This window comes from Pterocles gutturalis, unplaced genomic scaffold, assembly GCF_000699245.1.
Source record: "Pterocles gutturalis isolate BGI_N339 unplaced genomic scaffold, ASM69924v1 scaffold40060, whole genome shotgun sequence".
In the NCBI taxonomy this organism is placed as follows: Eukaryota; Metazoa; Chordata; class Aves; order Pterocliformes; family Pteroclidae; genus Pterocles; species Pterocles gutturalis.
The window spans coordinates 93,652-110,726 of NW_010147846.1; the positions used below are offsets into that span (position 1 = coordinate 93,652).

At 35.8% G+C, this 17,075-nt stretch overlaps 1 protein-coding gene across 1 annotated transcript in view; it reads left to right on the top strand.

Annotated features, from left to right (window-relative positions):
• Positions 1 to 17,075, top strand: part of CDC42BPA (CDC42 binding protein kinase alpha (DMPK-like)) — a gene marked incomplete at its 3' end in the record, with an annotated part of 162,247 nt that overhangs the window by 93,311 nt on the left and 51,861 nt on the right. Inside the window, exons 6-11 of the mRNA XM_010086172.1 lie at positions 9,233 to 9,326; positions 10,076 to 10,276; positions 10,855 to 11,103; positions 13,730 to 13,809; positions 14,856 to 15,022; positions 15,481 to 15,603. Coding sequence (XP_010084474.1) covers positions 9,233 to 9,326; positions 10,076 to 10,276; positions 10,855 to 11,103; positions 13,730 to 13,809; positions 14,856 to 15,022; positions 15,481 to 15,603 — 914 coding nt within the window. The remainder of the gene's footprint in view (positions 1 to 9,232; positions 9,327 to 10,075; positions 10,277 to 10,854; positions 11,104 to 13,729; positions 13,810 to 14,855; positions 15,023 to 15,480; positions 15,604 to 17,075) is intronic.

Consider the following 17,075-nt stretch of genomic DNA (forward strand, 5'->3'; position numbering starts at 1 on the left):
AATGCCTCCAGAGCTTTAGAGTATTGTTCTGTAGTTATGTTACAGCTTGCCTTGTTTCATGTAAGAATATTTGTCTCATTTCCTGAGCATTGTTGTCTTCCTGAGTTTTATAAGTTGCATGCAATTAGTAGTAATTTTTACTAACTTCCTATGCTGATGTTTGGACTTCCCAAACCAAATACTTGTTTTTCAAAGTGTCTTTTATTTCTAAAAAGTAAAACAAGATACCTGCTTTGTTTCTCCTATCTTTTGTTTGCATATCTTTCAAAGTTTTTATGCTTGTGCCTCAGATATTTTGCATCCTGAGACACCATCATAAGCAGCTATTTGAAACAATTAAAATTACCTGAAGAGACATACAGTACAAGGCTCTCTTGTTTTTATGCATGAATTTTTACTTAACAGAATTATTCTGTACAAGATCAATGCATTATTAAACGTTCAAATGTTCAATTCTTTATATTTTTGCTCTACTGTAAGAGTCTAGTTCTTTTTATATGTTGTTCCATTTGTTTGTTTTTTGTCGGTTTCTATGTTTGGTAGTCAGACTATTTCAATTATTTAAATTAGCTTCCTTTTTTTTTTTTTAAACTTGAACTTTTAGCACTTTCGGGATGTGTGGGATGACAGACTTTCCATTATGCCCATGGTTGTTTGCCATAAGGAATTGTCTTTCTGATAATGTCTACAACTCATTTATTCTTGTTTCATTGGTGTTCAAAAAATGACATCTGTAAATCAGCATTGTAAGATACTAGGTTTAAAATGGCTGTAAAATGACACGGTGTGTTCCTGGTTTTAGTCTGTAAAACTGACAAGACAATAGAAATAATCCTTAGACATCACAAGTGACTTTGCCCTGACATCTCTTCAAAATACTGCATGAGGGGCCTAGCCTGGATGTGAGGATTTTCTCCAAAGATATCTGGTTCTGTCAGTTGATCAGCATTTTAGATGAAAGACAATAGCTACAGGGAGTATGTAGCTGCCAAGTGCTTATCAAAAAGATTTCTTCAAATCACCCCTTATACTTATTTTTGTAAAAGAAGGGAAAAAATGAATAAGCAGCTTTAAAAAGTTGTTATCCTTGTTTAAGACCTGTTATCATATTTGAGAGATCCATTATTTGAAAGAAAATACATATGCACAAAGGCCACAGGGAGACACTTTTCTACGGTAAATTAATTCTAGGACGTTATAATATGATGTGGTGGAGCATATACTTACAAGCCAGTAACTGCACTCACAAGTGTTCAGGAATGAGTATCAGTGCCTGAACAAACTCAAGATGTATATATGTTGGCTGATATACTCATTCCCTGTTGTTTGTTATTATTTCCTTTATTAGCATTTGAAATTCATAAAGAACAGTGGATACGATAAGATAAATACTGTGTTGTGTACAGAATACTTGTCTGACTGTCAGAAATTAAAGAGCAGTATGGGCTGTGGAGAAAAGGACTTGGAGAGGTCAGCTAATACTTACCTTCTGGGCAAGGCAAGATCAAACTCTAGCTAAGCCACTCTTGACAGATGTTTGTCTGACCAGTTCTTTACAGTGATGGAGATGGTGAAATTTCCCTAAGCAATTTTTCTCCAGTGTCCTACTCTCATTATTATGAAAGTGTTTTCTAATGTCTCATCTAAGTGTCTTTCATTGGGATTTAAATTCATTGCTGCCTGTGTTGCCCACACTCAGTGTGGATAACAATTCAAGTTCTTTGTAGTAAAAAAAAATGTAATTACCTTGTTTTTAGTGGACACAAATTACTTCTCTCAATCTGGATTGGGGATTAAAAAATACACTTTGACAGAACATACAGTCTGAAACTAAGTAAGTTTGGATTCAGTACCCGATTCTGTATGTGATGTAGCACATGTGCTGTATCTAGTACATGAAACCTTGATTTCTCTATTGTCTTTCATTTAATTTTGTGATAGTACTAGGAATAAAATTTGGTTAGGATCTGTAACAATATAAATATAAAATTGCAAACACTGATCAATAAATTATGACTGTGTCACAGATCCAGAACCTTTATTGTCTTGGTTTGGTTGACGTTTCCAAGTAATTGATGGGAGTCTGTCCACTGACTTTAATGAGGTTTAGATGAATCTCCTGCTGCTCAGAGTAGTAGAAGTGAATTACCAGGTGTTCCTGGAACAACACCTATGTAATTATTTATTGTTAAGAGTTACTGAGAAAACAAAGGAATTTTACAGTATTAAGATACTATTTAAGGAAAAAAAAGTTTAACTTCCTCCTTTGTAATTTTAAAATAAGATTGTTCAGAGCATTTGTATATTCCATGTAGTTGCTTTGTTTATTAACAATTAAATCCTAAAGTGTTTAGTCTTTGACTATTCCTATTGACTTCAGGGGTGTAAGCAAGGCTGCTACGACTTCTTCAGTTGCAAGCTTTAGTTTGTCAGCTTTATATGAAGCAGGTTTTGTTTAATATACAAACATGATGCAACTGTTTGGGTGCTATGTAAATAACAAGGTTTTGATCAAAGTTATTTAAATGATTTTGAATTCAATTGAAATATGCACTTTTTGGATTCTACCCAAAAGTGGAGGAGTGTCTGTTTAGGAGAAGGCACCGTAGAGTCTTGATAAGAGGCACGGTTAATGAGGTACAACATATTCCAGTTCTCTCATGCTGCTATCTTGTGCAGCCTATCTTATTGGGATTACTAAAGAATAACTGCCGACTGTCCAAATCTAATTTGGCTCAGTGCATGTCGGTCTTTCTGCCAGATGGAGCATATTTCTACTTTTGCTCGCTAGAATTCAGATAAACTTTAGTTGGCAGAATATGGCAACTTTTGACTTTGATATAACCCAATACAGTGTAATGGAAAATAGAATTAAGCTCCTGGACATCAGTGCCCATAGGTTTAACTGTGAAAAAAATGCATCAATTGACTTCCTGATGGAAGTTCATGAGCTGTTTCACTCCACATATATAAAGCAGGCTGCCAGTATGGTATCACTGAAAACCTTAATAAAAACTTCACAGGAACCAAATTTTCTCCTTTCATTGGAGTGCTGCCGGAACCGAATGTCTTAATTTTTTTATCATGGATGTTGCATTTCTGTGTGAGGAGAACAGGAGTGGGGAAGAAGAGTCTGCTTGAAACAACAGAAGGGAGTGAAGTAAACAGTTTGCCAAACTTCTGTCCTGACTAAGGATAATCCTGTGATCTGAAGGAATTTTGGATAAAAGTCCAGGCATTCTGGCAGTAACATCTTGGTAATGTTTTTTTAGAGTAGGTAACTTGGCAAAGGATAACATTTCTTGTTGTAAGAGTGGATAATTATAACCATTGATGTCTGCTTTTAACCTTTTGATTTATACTTTTGGGGAATGTTCTTGCATGTATAATGAGAAAATAATATGCTGTGAAATCCTCAATTAGTAATAAGTTGTCTGAATCAGTTTCTCTGTGGCAGCAGTTACACTTGAAACTAATTTATTTTTTTCATCTGCTGGTATTTTAATTTGCATTGGTAGCATTTTAAAAAATACTGTTCATGTGAAGATATCACAGAAAAATAATTTTATGTAAGCTGTTCACTTTGTTCCGTACTATTCAAGGACAGCGTGTCTTGGGGTGTGTGACCTGTTTAGGAAAATTAATTAATTTCTATGCTTTTCTAATGTTAACATTAGAAATAAAAATTTGTTCTCTATATTATCCCTTTCTTATCCAGTGGGCTAAAATAAACTGGTAGCTCAGCTATCAAATTGCTGGTTTTATTTCAGACAAGTCCATTTTTTTTCTTCAGGCTCAGCTCACATTACAGTTGTTGAATTTAGAACCACATAAGCCCCTTTATTGTCATTTCAGTTCTGCTGCTTTTTTACAAGCTCCACTATGTACCTGAGGACAGTCCATTAGCATCCAAAATGTTTATTCCAATGAGGACATATCAGGCATATTGAGAGTTGCCCCCTTGCACCATCTGGCCACCTTTTTTTGATACTAGTTACAGAGCAGGACTCGCCTTTCCTTTCATTTCTGCCTGATCATTTTTATTTAGAATAAAATAATAAATACAATACAATGAATAACCAAAACGAGCACATACTGCATCGTAACTGTACAGTTACCAAAAGGAAGGATCCCTCCTGCTAACAAACCAGTAGGAGTTTTATAACGTAAACTTAAATACATGGGCCTGTGAGTTGTTCCGTTGACATAATCTTTGGTAGTGTTTGACACAACTGCTGCTTAATCATTCTGTTAACAGTTTGTACATTAAATATCACTCTGTTTTTGATGTATCTTCCTTTCTGTTTGTCCCCTGCCTCCATGAGGCTGCCCATGAAGCAAAATTAACTTAAGATTCTTCTAGAATCTGCTGCTTCTTGTGCTGTAGGTCTGAGGAACTCCATGTGGTCTTGCAGATAAATGAATAACATTGATTCAATGATTCAAAGAATGGCAGAGACGAACCTCAGGAACAGGTATACTTTGAAACCATAAGATGATCAAACATTTCAAGTTGGAAGGAACTTAAGAAGGTTGTCTAGTCCAAATTTCAATATGCAAGACCTCACAATTCCTGAAGTTTCATTTAGTGTAAGAAATGAATCCAGGAAAAAAAAAAGTACATTCACATGTATTAAAAATTCTTTTTAGTTTGTTTTACAGCTGGAATGTGCTATGGATTTAGCATGTCTCAGAGGGAATACTTTTTCTTGAGTCTTACGGAACAAATGAAATTCTACTCTGGCTTATTAACAGAGAAATCAAAATGAATGGCAATAATCCAGGTATCTGCCATAGTCCTATTTCAGAGTGTTGTTTATGTTAACACAGTTAGTATGTAAAATGTTAGGGTTTTAATTATGGCTTGAGAAAGTAAACTGTTTTAAAGAGAGGTGGGTAAAGTCACCTGGGTAAACATGCCAATCTGAAGAACAGCTCCCCAAATTAAGCCAAGAAACATTATGAAAAATGATTTATTAAAGATTTTTCACATTTTTTCATAAGCCTCCACACTCATTTTCTGTGCAAGTGAAGTTGCCAGTTATCACAAAGACTGTTTATTCCTATACCATTCTCCAGATGAGCAGAAGCAAATAACGAAAGTCTGCAAAACAAAGACCATCACTTTATCCAAGCTGCTGTGCAGTGCTGATTTTCTCCTACAGTCCAGGCCAATGAAGCTCAGAAAAACAGAAGCCATTCCTGTACTCTGTGTTGGAGTCATGGTTTAAATGGACATACTTGTTTTTAAAGAAGTTTATTTGATGCCGACTTCTAGCTCCTTTGATGCTGGTATATCACTCATTCAAAAAAAGCAGAACAGCAGTCTTTGCTCAGTTCATGTCCTCAAGTGTCAATGCTACAAAAAAAATGATATAAGGAAGGTTTGTATTTCTTTGGGTATGCCAAGTACCCGTCTTCCCTTAGTTCACGGTGGAGTACATTTGAAGAACTTGTACTAGCTTCATTTGTACCAAGCCTAACTCTGGCAACCTGTACCCATTGCACATTGGGCTTCGCACAGAAGCTGGCCTCAAGAGTAGGGCGGAACTGTCTGAGACTTGGTAGAACTCAGGGACTTCAGAGGGCACAGGGGTGTCAGAGCAATTCCCCCATTCAATACTTGTTCCCACTATTAATCTGGTTCATAAAATGGCTTCCAAATGCTTATACATCTTGAAACTTAATTTTTATTTCATATTTGAAGTGAGCAGGCCCTTTTATTATAGTGAGATAATTACAGCGTTATTAGTGCTCCATAGCCTTCTAGCCGGATGATATTAGTTGCTTGTCTGAGCACCAGTGTTATCATCGCGTGATGTTGAAATGGTTTGCCCACAATCATCTAGTAACTCTTAACTACAGAGATTCAGCCCAGTGGTCTATTCACTAAACCGTATAACTTTTCGTTATTTGCTGATTACTTTTGCCAGATTTTAGCTAGTTAGTCTGGAATTTTCCTTCCTTGGTATCTGCCTGAAGTATTAAGTGTCATCTCTTTCCAGGAACAAGATCAGGAAACATGCATTGTTTTTTCCTGTATAGATTCTAAATGAATAAAATAATTCTTACAAGCCCTGTGAGAAATTCATCTGCTCTGGGATATGGATACACCGGTGAAATCCAGGAGAGATTCTTCCTTCAGTCATGGACGTGTTTTCATTCTTCTGCCCTCCACCTAGATATTTTCAGGTTATAATTTTCCCCCCAATATGCCAGTTGTTACAAGTTTCAACCATGTGCAGAGTTTGATCCCTAAATGCTTTTCAGTTTTCTTCTGCTGTAGGTTTGCACTGTTTCGGAGCTGTAAGAATGAAGGGACTTGCCCTGCAGTTTTGGGAGACAGTGTGGAGGCTCTCTGTTGTTAATAGCGTTCTCCCTTTTGATGCCAGAGAAGATTCCTGTGCAACAGAACAAAAATTGGACATGAGGAAAGAGAATAGTAAGGATGAGAGGAATAGGAAGGCAGTAGGAATGAGAAGGGAATCTGGGAAGCAATTATGGGGAAATACTGACTGCTGAGAACTGAGATGGGAGAAAAAAACATCAGTTAAATGTGTACATGCAGGGAGACTAGGACTTGGGAGTGAAGAAGCTGAGAGCTAAAGAAGGAAATAGAAAGGGAGACTTGGGTTGATAGGCTGTGGAGGGTTGGACATCTCAACTTCTGAGGCAAGTCTAGGAGGCAGGGTATGATAGGAATAAAACTGCAGCCCAGATGGAAGTGTGGGAAGGGGGAACAAGTTTATACAGTAAAGAAACTGGGATAAGCCAGGGAATGTGGAGTGGGTGTGAAGAGAGAAGACCATCCTCTTTTTTGAACAGGAGAAGCATCAGTTCTGATCACTAGTCACTAGATGTCATTCAAAACAAAAACCTGGGAAAGAAATCATAATTCTAGTTGAATCTAACAACTCAGGCTCAGTAGAGATGTGGGGTTTATGACATATTATTTTTCCCCGTAATCACCACCTTCAAATTCTTCAGTTACACTGGCAATAGTTACTCCCCTTCCTTGTTCCCCTCTGGGGCTCATAATTTTCTTAACTTTCCCTTTGCTTGTAGCCTACTCTGCTCTGCAGGTGCCAGCAATTCTTGTCTTTCGAACTGTCTTTTATTAACGTAGTTCAGTTGAGTTCCCAACAGTTGTTCATAACCCATACTTTCTGTTATAAGAGCTGAAAATAATTTGTATGCATTAAGGTGGTTTCTTTTTTTCCTTAACGATAAAAGTTGTTCTTATGAAGTTATTACTGAGCCTTACAAACTTCGCTTTGCAAGAAATACTTGTTCCTCTGAGTGCTTTCAGTGTTGTTTGTGTGTTTGTTTTTGCACAGTGTTGACAACAGAGTGAGATTTTTTCATATTTTCTGCTGTTTTGTGAGATCTAATGGGGGAGGTTGGGATGATGCTTATTATTATTTCTCTTGGGAGTATATTAAAAGATAGAACGTGGATAAGTGGAGCCTCAAGGGTGACTCATGTTTTTGTTTAGCTTGAACGAGGTCCAGCTTCCAAGAGGAACTTGATTTTTAGGTGCATGTTTCTGCAAAGTGTTTTAAACTGAAGTTGTAATTCCAGAGGTCTCAATAGCATGTGTTTGTTTTTATTTAGGAACATGTTTAAGGAATGTTTTTGGTGGATGAATGTAAAATAAATAAAACACTCTCAGTCTGGAGGTTGCAGTTCTTTGGCATATCCGGTGTCAGCAAAAATTAAGTGGAAGAACGTTATTTAGAGAATGGACTTGGTTGTTTTTATGATTTACTTTGTAAAGACTTGTCTTTACGCTCAGTTGCGACATGTGAAAGTATGATTTCTTAAGTAGTGTTTGCTTCTTACTTTGTAAATATTTCTGCATGTTTGGAAGGTGGCTAAAATTTTGGTATCAGCATGGGCCACTGCCTGCTTGTCTTTGGGTGAAACAAATTTAGAAAGTACTTTTCTTCAAAAAAACCATTGGTTTGAATATATGAGTGTATAACAGTGAGACACCTTCATGCCATTGCTTCTATAATGTTGGTGAAGGTGTTCAAGGTTCTAATTTTTTTGTCATTATAAATTCTCAGTAAATATTGTTTATAACTCAGTTTTTATTAAAAAAACCCCAACAAAACCTTGCTCTCGTGCAATGTGGATAGCTTAGCTTGTGCATATTTTGAAATTTGTCTGCAAAGCATTTGATGACATTAATTTATAAGTTGTTAGGGGAATGGAGCAAAGTCAGGGCTTCACTTGGTTTTTGTTTGTTTTAGGGGATTCGATCTTACGTCTTACAAATGACTGTTCACTGAGAAAGTATTCATAGTACTTCATACAGTTATAGTTATCTTTTAAATATAATAGATAAGGTTAGAGTAAGAATGTCATAATGCCATATATTTTAAAAATGTATCTTAATGGATATTTCTAATAACTATAATGAAAAGGAATTTCAACATTTGAACATAGTTTGCAAGGTGAACAATGAGTGTACCTCTCGTAACTTAGAGAGCATAGATGCTTTAGTCCGAGTCAGCTGCATCCTGGGGGCATACACTTCATCCATATTTCAGTATACTTAGGTCTATCTAAAACACAAGACAAAAAAAGAGTCAAATTTGCAAAATAAGGAGTATTTATTATGTTGCCTGCTTAGAAAGATTTTTCCATGTGTCTCATGACCTGAATGAGGCAGCTGCAGAATTTGGCCGAGCAGAGCTGCAGCAGTGTGTAATGATGGTCATTTCAGCGGAAGTATGACAGACATACGTAGTGAGCTGACATACATGCAAGAGAAAAATGTTGATGAGAGGCGCTAAATTTAAAAATGTGTTAATTATTTTAGGGCTTCATTGACCTTTGTTCTATAGTAAGACTTAGAGATTGTTTTACAGCTCCAGTATAGGCATATATCTTTCACTTCAGAGTTCTTCACTAAAAATCTTTAGATGATTTAAAAGTTTTTATGTACAAAAGTTCAGAGTGAGTAAGATTCTCCTACCTATCTGTGAGACGTGAGAGGAATTTGACCACACAATTCTTACTAACATTAACAGGCATTATATGATTTGACCCACAGCCCCTGTCGTGAAATGTCCTTGGTGCAAATTTCATCATATGATGAGTGACTGTGTTCCATCGGCTGATGTGTTGCTGGTTTTGAATTATAAGGGTGTTGCAGAGTTAATGTTTGGACTATATGTTTTGCAATACATTTTTATCCTAATTCTGAAATGTGTTTTATTTGCAGGGATATTAAACCGGACAACATTTTGATGGATATGAATGGACACATTAGATTAGCAGATTTTGGTTCTTGTCTGAAACTGATGGAAGATGGAACGGTAAATTAAAAAGAATGATATATTCCTAAACACTTTTTCTTCAGTCCTTTGCTAGCTGCTAAAATGTGTGTGAATAAAGAGAAAAGGTGCCTTATGTCACATGGAACAGAATTGTAATGGTGTTGGTGTGGAACTAACCTCAGTTCAAAGTGTGACTGCACTTTGCTTGGTTTTACTCTGTTAAAAGCTTTTAAAATGCATATAGTTAACTCATTAGTAAATAAAGAGAAGCTGCACTGTCAGTTCTGAGAAAGTATTTGTTGAAGAACTATGAATTTCTCAGTTTTGAACTCTGAGCTCTAATCTTTTTTGAGAATATAAGCTTTAGTATAAGCAGATGAGACGCAATTAACATACCGTCATATTTTAGCAGTATATTTAAACTTGCACACTATATAGTAAGTGTGACTAGAATGTAATTCCAGTGTGTTAATCATGTCCCAGAGTGTTCCAAAGTATTTGAGTAATTACTTAATAACAACCTTAAGCCTAAGAAGGGACAGTTTTGTTTTTTGTTATTAAATATTTGTAAGAGTTGAGCAAAAGTGTATTATTGGGATGCCTATTAATGTAGTGCCTTGGATGCTTATGTGTTTATTTATGAATTTAGAAGCCTTTTTATTATGTTTAGTTGTTATTGGTATAACCAGAACACTAGGCTAAATTTGTATATACATACACAGTGCCACGAACAGCAATGTCTATAACAATGGAAGTTGATTTTAGTCCTGGAAATGTAACTTCTACAGGTCCAATCTTCAGTGGCAGTTGGAACACCAGACTACATCTCTCCAGAAATATTGCAGGCCATGGAAGATGGAAAAGGGAAGTATGGGCCCGAGTGTGACTGGTGGTCCCTGGGAGTTTGCATGTATGAAATGCTTTATGGAGAAACACCATTTTATGCTGAGTCCTTGGTGGAGACCTATGGGAAAATAATGAACCACAAAGTTAGTGCATTTTCTCTTTCTGTCTTTTTCTAAGCTAATTTTTATAAGTAATAGGGTAACTTGGAGGCTTATTTAATATAATTAGGACATAAAAACTCATTTTTAATGTTCATAAATGTAGAACAAAAAAATATGTTTCCAGATAGTAAGTTTATGGTTATGGATTGCAGATGGCTTTGCTTTAGAATAATGCAGTTCAAAACTAAAAATCTGGATTTGGAAACATGGCTGTTAGTTCACTCTGGAGTAAATCTTGGCTGCATTGCATCACTCCTTTTGCGTTGCTTTCTTCTGGCGGGATCCATTGGTTGGCTTATGCAGAAGATTCTTAAATGTTCTTCCCCATGCAGGTAGCTGTAGAATTCAACAGTGTAAGAGAAATTTAAATAAAGAAGAAAACGGAGAAAAAAAAATTCATTAGTTTCTGTCCTTTGGGGAAGTCTTTTTCCTAGAAACCTTACTGCATATATTTAAGATCCAGAGTATTTCTTTTTCTACATAATAATTTTCACCAAGAACTGTGATTTTTCCAACTTTTTCTTGGTAATAAACTATTTTCTCATATTTTATTCTTTAAGGAAAGGTTTCAGTTTCCTGCTCAAGTGACAGATGTCTCTGAAAGTGCAAAGGACCTCATCCGAAGGCTCATTTGTAGCAGAGAGCATCGACTTGGACAAAACGGGATAGAAGACTTTAAGAACCATCCATTTTTTGCTGGGATTGATTGGGACAACATTAGAAACTGTGAGGCACCTTACATCCCCGAAGTCAGCAGCCCCACCGATACATCAAACTTTGATGTGGATGATGATTGCTTAAAAAATTCTGTAAGTACAGAATTAACATTTTGACAAATCTGCTTTTTTAGTATACTTTACAACAAAATATGTGTAAATGGCACTTTATTTCAATGTGTTCACTGTGTTCTGCATAAACAACAAAGTGCTGCTTTGAAGAACTGTTGGGGGAATACATTCATACTTCATAGGCTGTTCCTCCAAAAATAGAAGTGTAAGGATAGCTACAGTTCAGTTTTGTAAATTCATTGAAACTTTACACTCGTTTAACTAAAGCATACATCTGTTATTCGCAGTAACAAGTTCTTAATGTCCAGGTCTTATAAAGAATAAATATATTTACATGTAGATAGTCTGCAAGATGCAGTATTTCTAGCGGAGCATTGTTGAGACTTGTACAAAGTTTGCATAATACTTTGCTTTGTAGTGCTCTACTCTAGTTGCTTGTATCTCTGTCAGATTCCATTCACTTCATTTCCACTAAAATTTTTCCAGCTTGTTTTCTGACTTGAGTTTTGTGAAATTCAGGAGAAATGCTGCAGCTATTTCTTCAGGAACAATCTTAGTGAGAAAGAAATTACTTTGCCTCTGCTTAAAAAACTTTGTGACTATTGATTTTTAACAGCCTTAGTGTTTCTCTGCTTTTGAACAGTAACTTTTACAGATGACAGAGGTCTTAGCATCCAGAGGAATGCCTCATGTTTTCTCTTTGGAAATACTGTGGGTTTTTTGGTGTTTGATGAAAGATGAAAAGAAACTTGCTGTTTACGTGTGAGGTGAAGCATTTTCACCATTTTTACTTTTGTTTTCTGAACTGCCTGTGCACCTCAGTTCCACTGAGCTTCCTGGACCTACAGATAAACAAAGGGCAACATGAGTGGATATAGGCAGGATGATCATTATTTGCATTCTCTTTCCTCAAACTGCACAGTAAAACATGGAAAACACTTTGACTAGATGAAATCCAGTGGTAGATGTATGTGGTGTGGAGCATTAGCTCCGAGTCCTTTCATAGAGGCAAATTAAGCAAATCAGTCTAGCTGCTTAGAACATGCTTTCATTTTTTCCTCAGTTTTTCCTCACTTGCATCTGGTGTTGCCTATCTCCCTTCACAAATAAAGTATTTTTATCTTAAAACTTTTTTATACAGTCTTCAGATATCTGTTTGCACCTTATTTTGTCCAGGTGGCATAATAGACGTAGATTCAGTTATAATTTTGTCAGTATGATAGTACAGTTGAATTCACACAAGTAGCAGGAAATAAGTATTTTGATCTCAGCCAAAGAATCAGCGAAGAAACAAAATTCTTTAATAGAATCTTATGTTGTTATCAATATATGTGATATTTTAGAACCAACACTGTTTTGCCTGTATGGTGTCTGTAAACTGTCATATGGGCTGTTAGAATTGCACAATTACACATTTGGTCTTTTTTGAAGTTATTTGTAAAGACTGTTTTGAAACTTGAATCTATGAAATATGAAAATAAAATATAAAGGAGAAGTAAAGAATTTTACTTTTCCGAACCATAGTGTATAATAATTGATATTTTTATTATCGATTAGTGGAAAGTTAAGGCTTTGTAATTTCGTCATCATCTTAGTTTCCAAAATGCCCAACAGTGTAGACTTAATGTACTTACACAGTCTAGTCGTGTCATTGGTGTTGCTTTATTTCTGGGAACTCTTTTTTCAGTGTGAAGATTTTTGTCTGCTAAAAGTGCAAGGTTGTGGTATAATATAGCTGACACCACCACTGAAGAGGTAGTTTTGGATTTCTTTTGAATACTGGCTTGTTCTCTCCTGATGAATTTTACATGTAAAAAAATGCACAACTGGTTCCTTTCTTCTTTTTTTTTTTTTTTTTTCTTTGAAAAACATCATTGTGTCACCTTTTCTTAAAATTTAGAACCTTTTAGCACTTTCAGTGTGATAGTCTTCTTAGGGAGTTTCTTTTGATGACCATTAAGGCCACCTCTAGTATAGCAACATAAACCTTGCATCATGGGGTTAAACAGGAAAATTTTAACAGGGTGTTTAAGAATATTAGAACTTATAATGGTTCAAGTAATATAGCAACAGGATTATTTTAGCCTGAGAAGCTCAAAGATTTGTCTTGGCTTGTAGTTCTTTGTCTGACAGGAAAAAGGAGCAATGAAGGAAGAAAGCGCCAGTCAAAGCACTAATGGGATTAGAAAACCCTGTTGTATTACTTCTTTCTAGTAAATGTCTGACTATTGTTCTCTCCAAATAAAGCTACCCTCCTCAGAAGTGGGGCTGGTAAATCTATAGGCAGGAAGCCCTGTGATAAATAGCAGAGAGGAGTGTATGAGGGAATAAAAGGTGATACTCTGTGTGCTAAGAGCTTCTTGGAAAAAAGAAGGAATAAATTGGCTTTTAGTGTGTGTAATATTCTGCTTTCCTCCAATGATAGCCTATATAATTAGAAAAGCATTTTTATGCCATCGTGCTGTGTTTTTGTATATTGCATGCTATTATAAATAGATTTAGGTGATGCCGTTTCATACCTGTGCTGTAAATACCTATATGTACAGTCATCCTTAATATGGTATTGTCAGTAACACTTCACATATGGTTAAACTCAAAAATCTTAAGTACAGTAGGATATTACTTAACTGTCCTATTCTTTTTCTAGGAAACAATGCCTCCACCATCACACACTGCATTTTCTGGCCATCATTTACCATTTGTGGGTTTCACATATACAAGTAGCTGGTAAGTTAAGAGTTCAAAAATTGTCTGTAGGATAGTTACATAATATCTTAAGTTTCTGTCTCTGAAGCCAACTGCAAACAGATACCAAAAAATGTGGTTTATTGAGGAAATTATAGGCCATAATCTAAAATGCTGTCTGCCCAAAAGAATGAGCTCTCTGCAGGTAAAGTTACATGAATTTAATGGTCAGCACCTGTGTTGGAGGGAGTTGTGTTGAGGAAGGTGGTTTTCAGACAATGTGTGAAGTTAACTGCATGTGACAAGGTTAAGACTAGCTGTGTGGAACCAGAAAGAACTTAGCTTTGTTAAGACTTTAAAAATGGTTTATTTTCTGTCCTTTGACACTCTTGTAAGGCTGAATGGAAATGCTAAAAAAAATTATTGATATTTGGTATTAATGTGGTATTTGTCATGTTCATCTCTGCTGCTAAATAAACAGTAACAAGGAATTCCATGTATGCTTCTTGATAATTTATGAAAATAAATAATGTTACAACCATTGAAAAACCAGGCCTATGTTTCTGCAAACATATGTGCTTAATACTGGTTATGTGACATGTCCTGTAGACCTCAAAAGGATTATTTGCAGAAGTAGTAGTCTGTGTACATGAGTGTCCACAGAATCAGGGCCACAGCATTTCTGATATGTACGTGCCCTAGTTGTCATCTGATAATTTCACACCTTTTATTGTGATTGTTTTCTTTAACATATTTGGGAAATTTGATTAATTATTTTAAAATATACTGTTACTGTAATCTTACTAACTATCCAGATTTTTGCTTTATGCTATCTGACTAATGTAGAGTGTCCATAAGGATCATTTTTAATCAGGACTTCATTCAATTTTATGTAACAAAGTTATGCTAGGTAAAAATCAATTCAGTTTTTAATGAGCACACAGTAACAAGGTATTATTTGACTGTATAATAAATTACATAGTAATTGACAGTTTAAACAACAATTTATTGGTTTATATTGGGTTTTAAAAATTATTTTAAACACAGCCTGTTGTAAAATCCAATGCTGTTTAATTTTTTTCTCCCAGTGTGCTTTCAGACCGCAGCTGTCTAAGACTGACAGCTGGACCGCCCTCCATGGATCTTGATGCCAGCATTCAAAGAACTTTGGAGGATAGTTTAGCAACAGAAGCTTATGAGAGGAGAATAAGACGTCTAGAACAGGAAAAGCTTGAACTTAGTAGAAAACTGCAAGGTATAGTCATTAAAAAAATTAATTCCATCACTTTTTAAACTTAGGTTAGCTTGCAGCTTCATCACGTATGGTTTATACTACGGAGAAAAAATAAATATATCTCCTGGAATGCTTTCTAGCAGAAAAGAATTCTCTTTATTATTTCTGTTGACAAATTAGACTTCTCTTACTCTTTGTGCCTGAAATATCCCATGTATGCAACTTCTTATAACTTACTAACTTTGTTCACACCTTGACTTGGCTACTAGGGCATAAAGATTTCATTCTTAAAACTTCTAAGAACTTAGTTTGTCTAGCTGACAATTACTGGAAAATTAGCACTTAGTAGTTGGAAGTTACAAATTGTGGAATCCTCATGGAGAGGCTTTTTAGCATGTCTTAATTTATCAGTGATATCTTTTTGACCTGCTCAGATGTCAGGTGTGTAATTTGTCCCTCTTTCTTCCACCTTTTTCTAGAGTCCACCCAGACAGTCCAGGCTCTGCAGTATTCAACAGTGGATGGCCCAATAACAGCAAGCAAAGATTTAGAAATTAAAAGTTTGAAAGAAGAAATTGAAAAGTTGAAGAAACAGGTAACAGGTATGTTATAAACATTAATGTAAAAACTGCAACAGGAAACAAAATTTTGACAAGTTTTTTTTCTCATAATGTAACGTTAGTTTTACTTTGCTTTCTAAAAGAGTCTTCCAACCTGTTTTTACTTCTCATTTTACCCTTTGCTTTTCATTGGTAGCTCAACATTTTCTACATATTCAACTTAATATTCAGTAATTCCAGTTGCAAGTGAAAAGAAGATTTCCATTACTTCTGCTATTATTATTAGTGGTTCCACTAGTTTTAAATTGTGGTGTTGCTAATTTACACGGGATGTGAATCAGGCTCTACCTGAGAATCTGTGAAACCGTGACCAATTATCTGAGAGCACTTGTTTGGTTATTTTTTTCGCAGTATCAGAAGTCACTGCAGCCCTTCCAGAAGTCATAGTCACTGTAGCATGCATTACCATTCATTCCTTGCTTTGTACGTCACTGCGCTCTGGTATGCAGGTACATAGGTAGTAAGCTGGAAGAAAGAAAGATGTTGTTTCTTGTTTATGTGAGTAAATGTGAGGGGTGAAGACTTTAGCCTAGCAGATTGAATAGTCTTAACAATGTTTGACGGAAGGATTATTTGGTATGATTTAAGCATCAATTGATGTTTTTCATTATCTCATTTTCTGTTGATTTTTCCTTGGAAGGGCCAAATTTGTGAGATGTGATCACAATTTTGATTATATTTTCATTGAAACCACACTGGATGTGGAGTAAAAGCTAGTTCAAACTGGAGATGGGGTTTTCTGAGTATTTTCTTGGAACAGTACCCTTAGAAAAGTGTGGGCTGTCTGGGAGGTGGGCTGTGTGTGTGAAACTACAGTGATACTGTGTTTTCCAAGTGGCAGGAAGTAGTGAAGGGTGTTTTCCATGTGAGAGGACACTATGGGCTATAAGGCTGCAGTTCCATGAGCAGCATAACTGACCAAACAAAACTCTGCCATCAAAATGGGTCTTGCTCCGTGACCCCTCCTCTCTCTGTGCATGCCCTAGACTGTCTCTTGAGTTTAATTCACTTAATTAAACTAGGAAAGAAATATGCAGGTACAGAGAATTTAATCAACCCATGATCTGATAAATCAGCACAAGGTGGGGAATAGGAGCGTATGAGGAAAGGGACATGAGAGGAGGAAGAACCACCTCTCAGCTCTTCTGTAAGTGAGCTATCATTTCTTAAAACTGGATGTTTATTTCCTTTCCATTTAATTCCTTTGCTTCTGAGAGTTCATGAAGATTTTATAGTAGCTAAAGATTTGCCTATCAAGTATGTACAGTACTTGAAGTTTGAAAAGTGTTTTTGAAATCTGTGCAGATAAAGAGCTGAATTTCTTTAATTCATGTCATACTGCCTTTCTTCAGAACTTCCAAACTAGCCAACAAGCAAAGATCTACTTAGGCCAGTATCCTGTGTTTTTACAGAGGCTACTGGAGACATTTAGGTAAATTATCTAAAGAATCCAA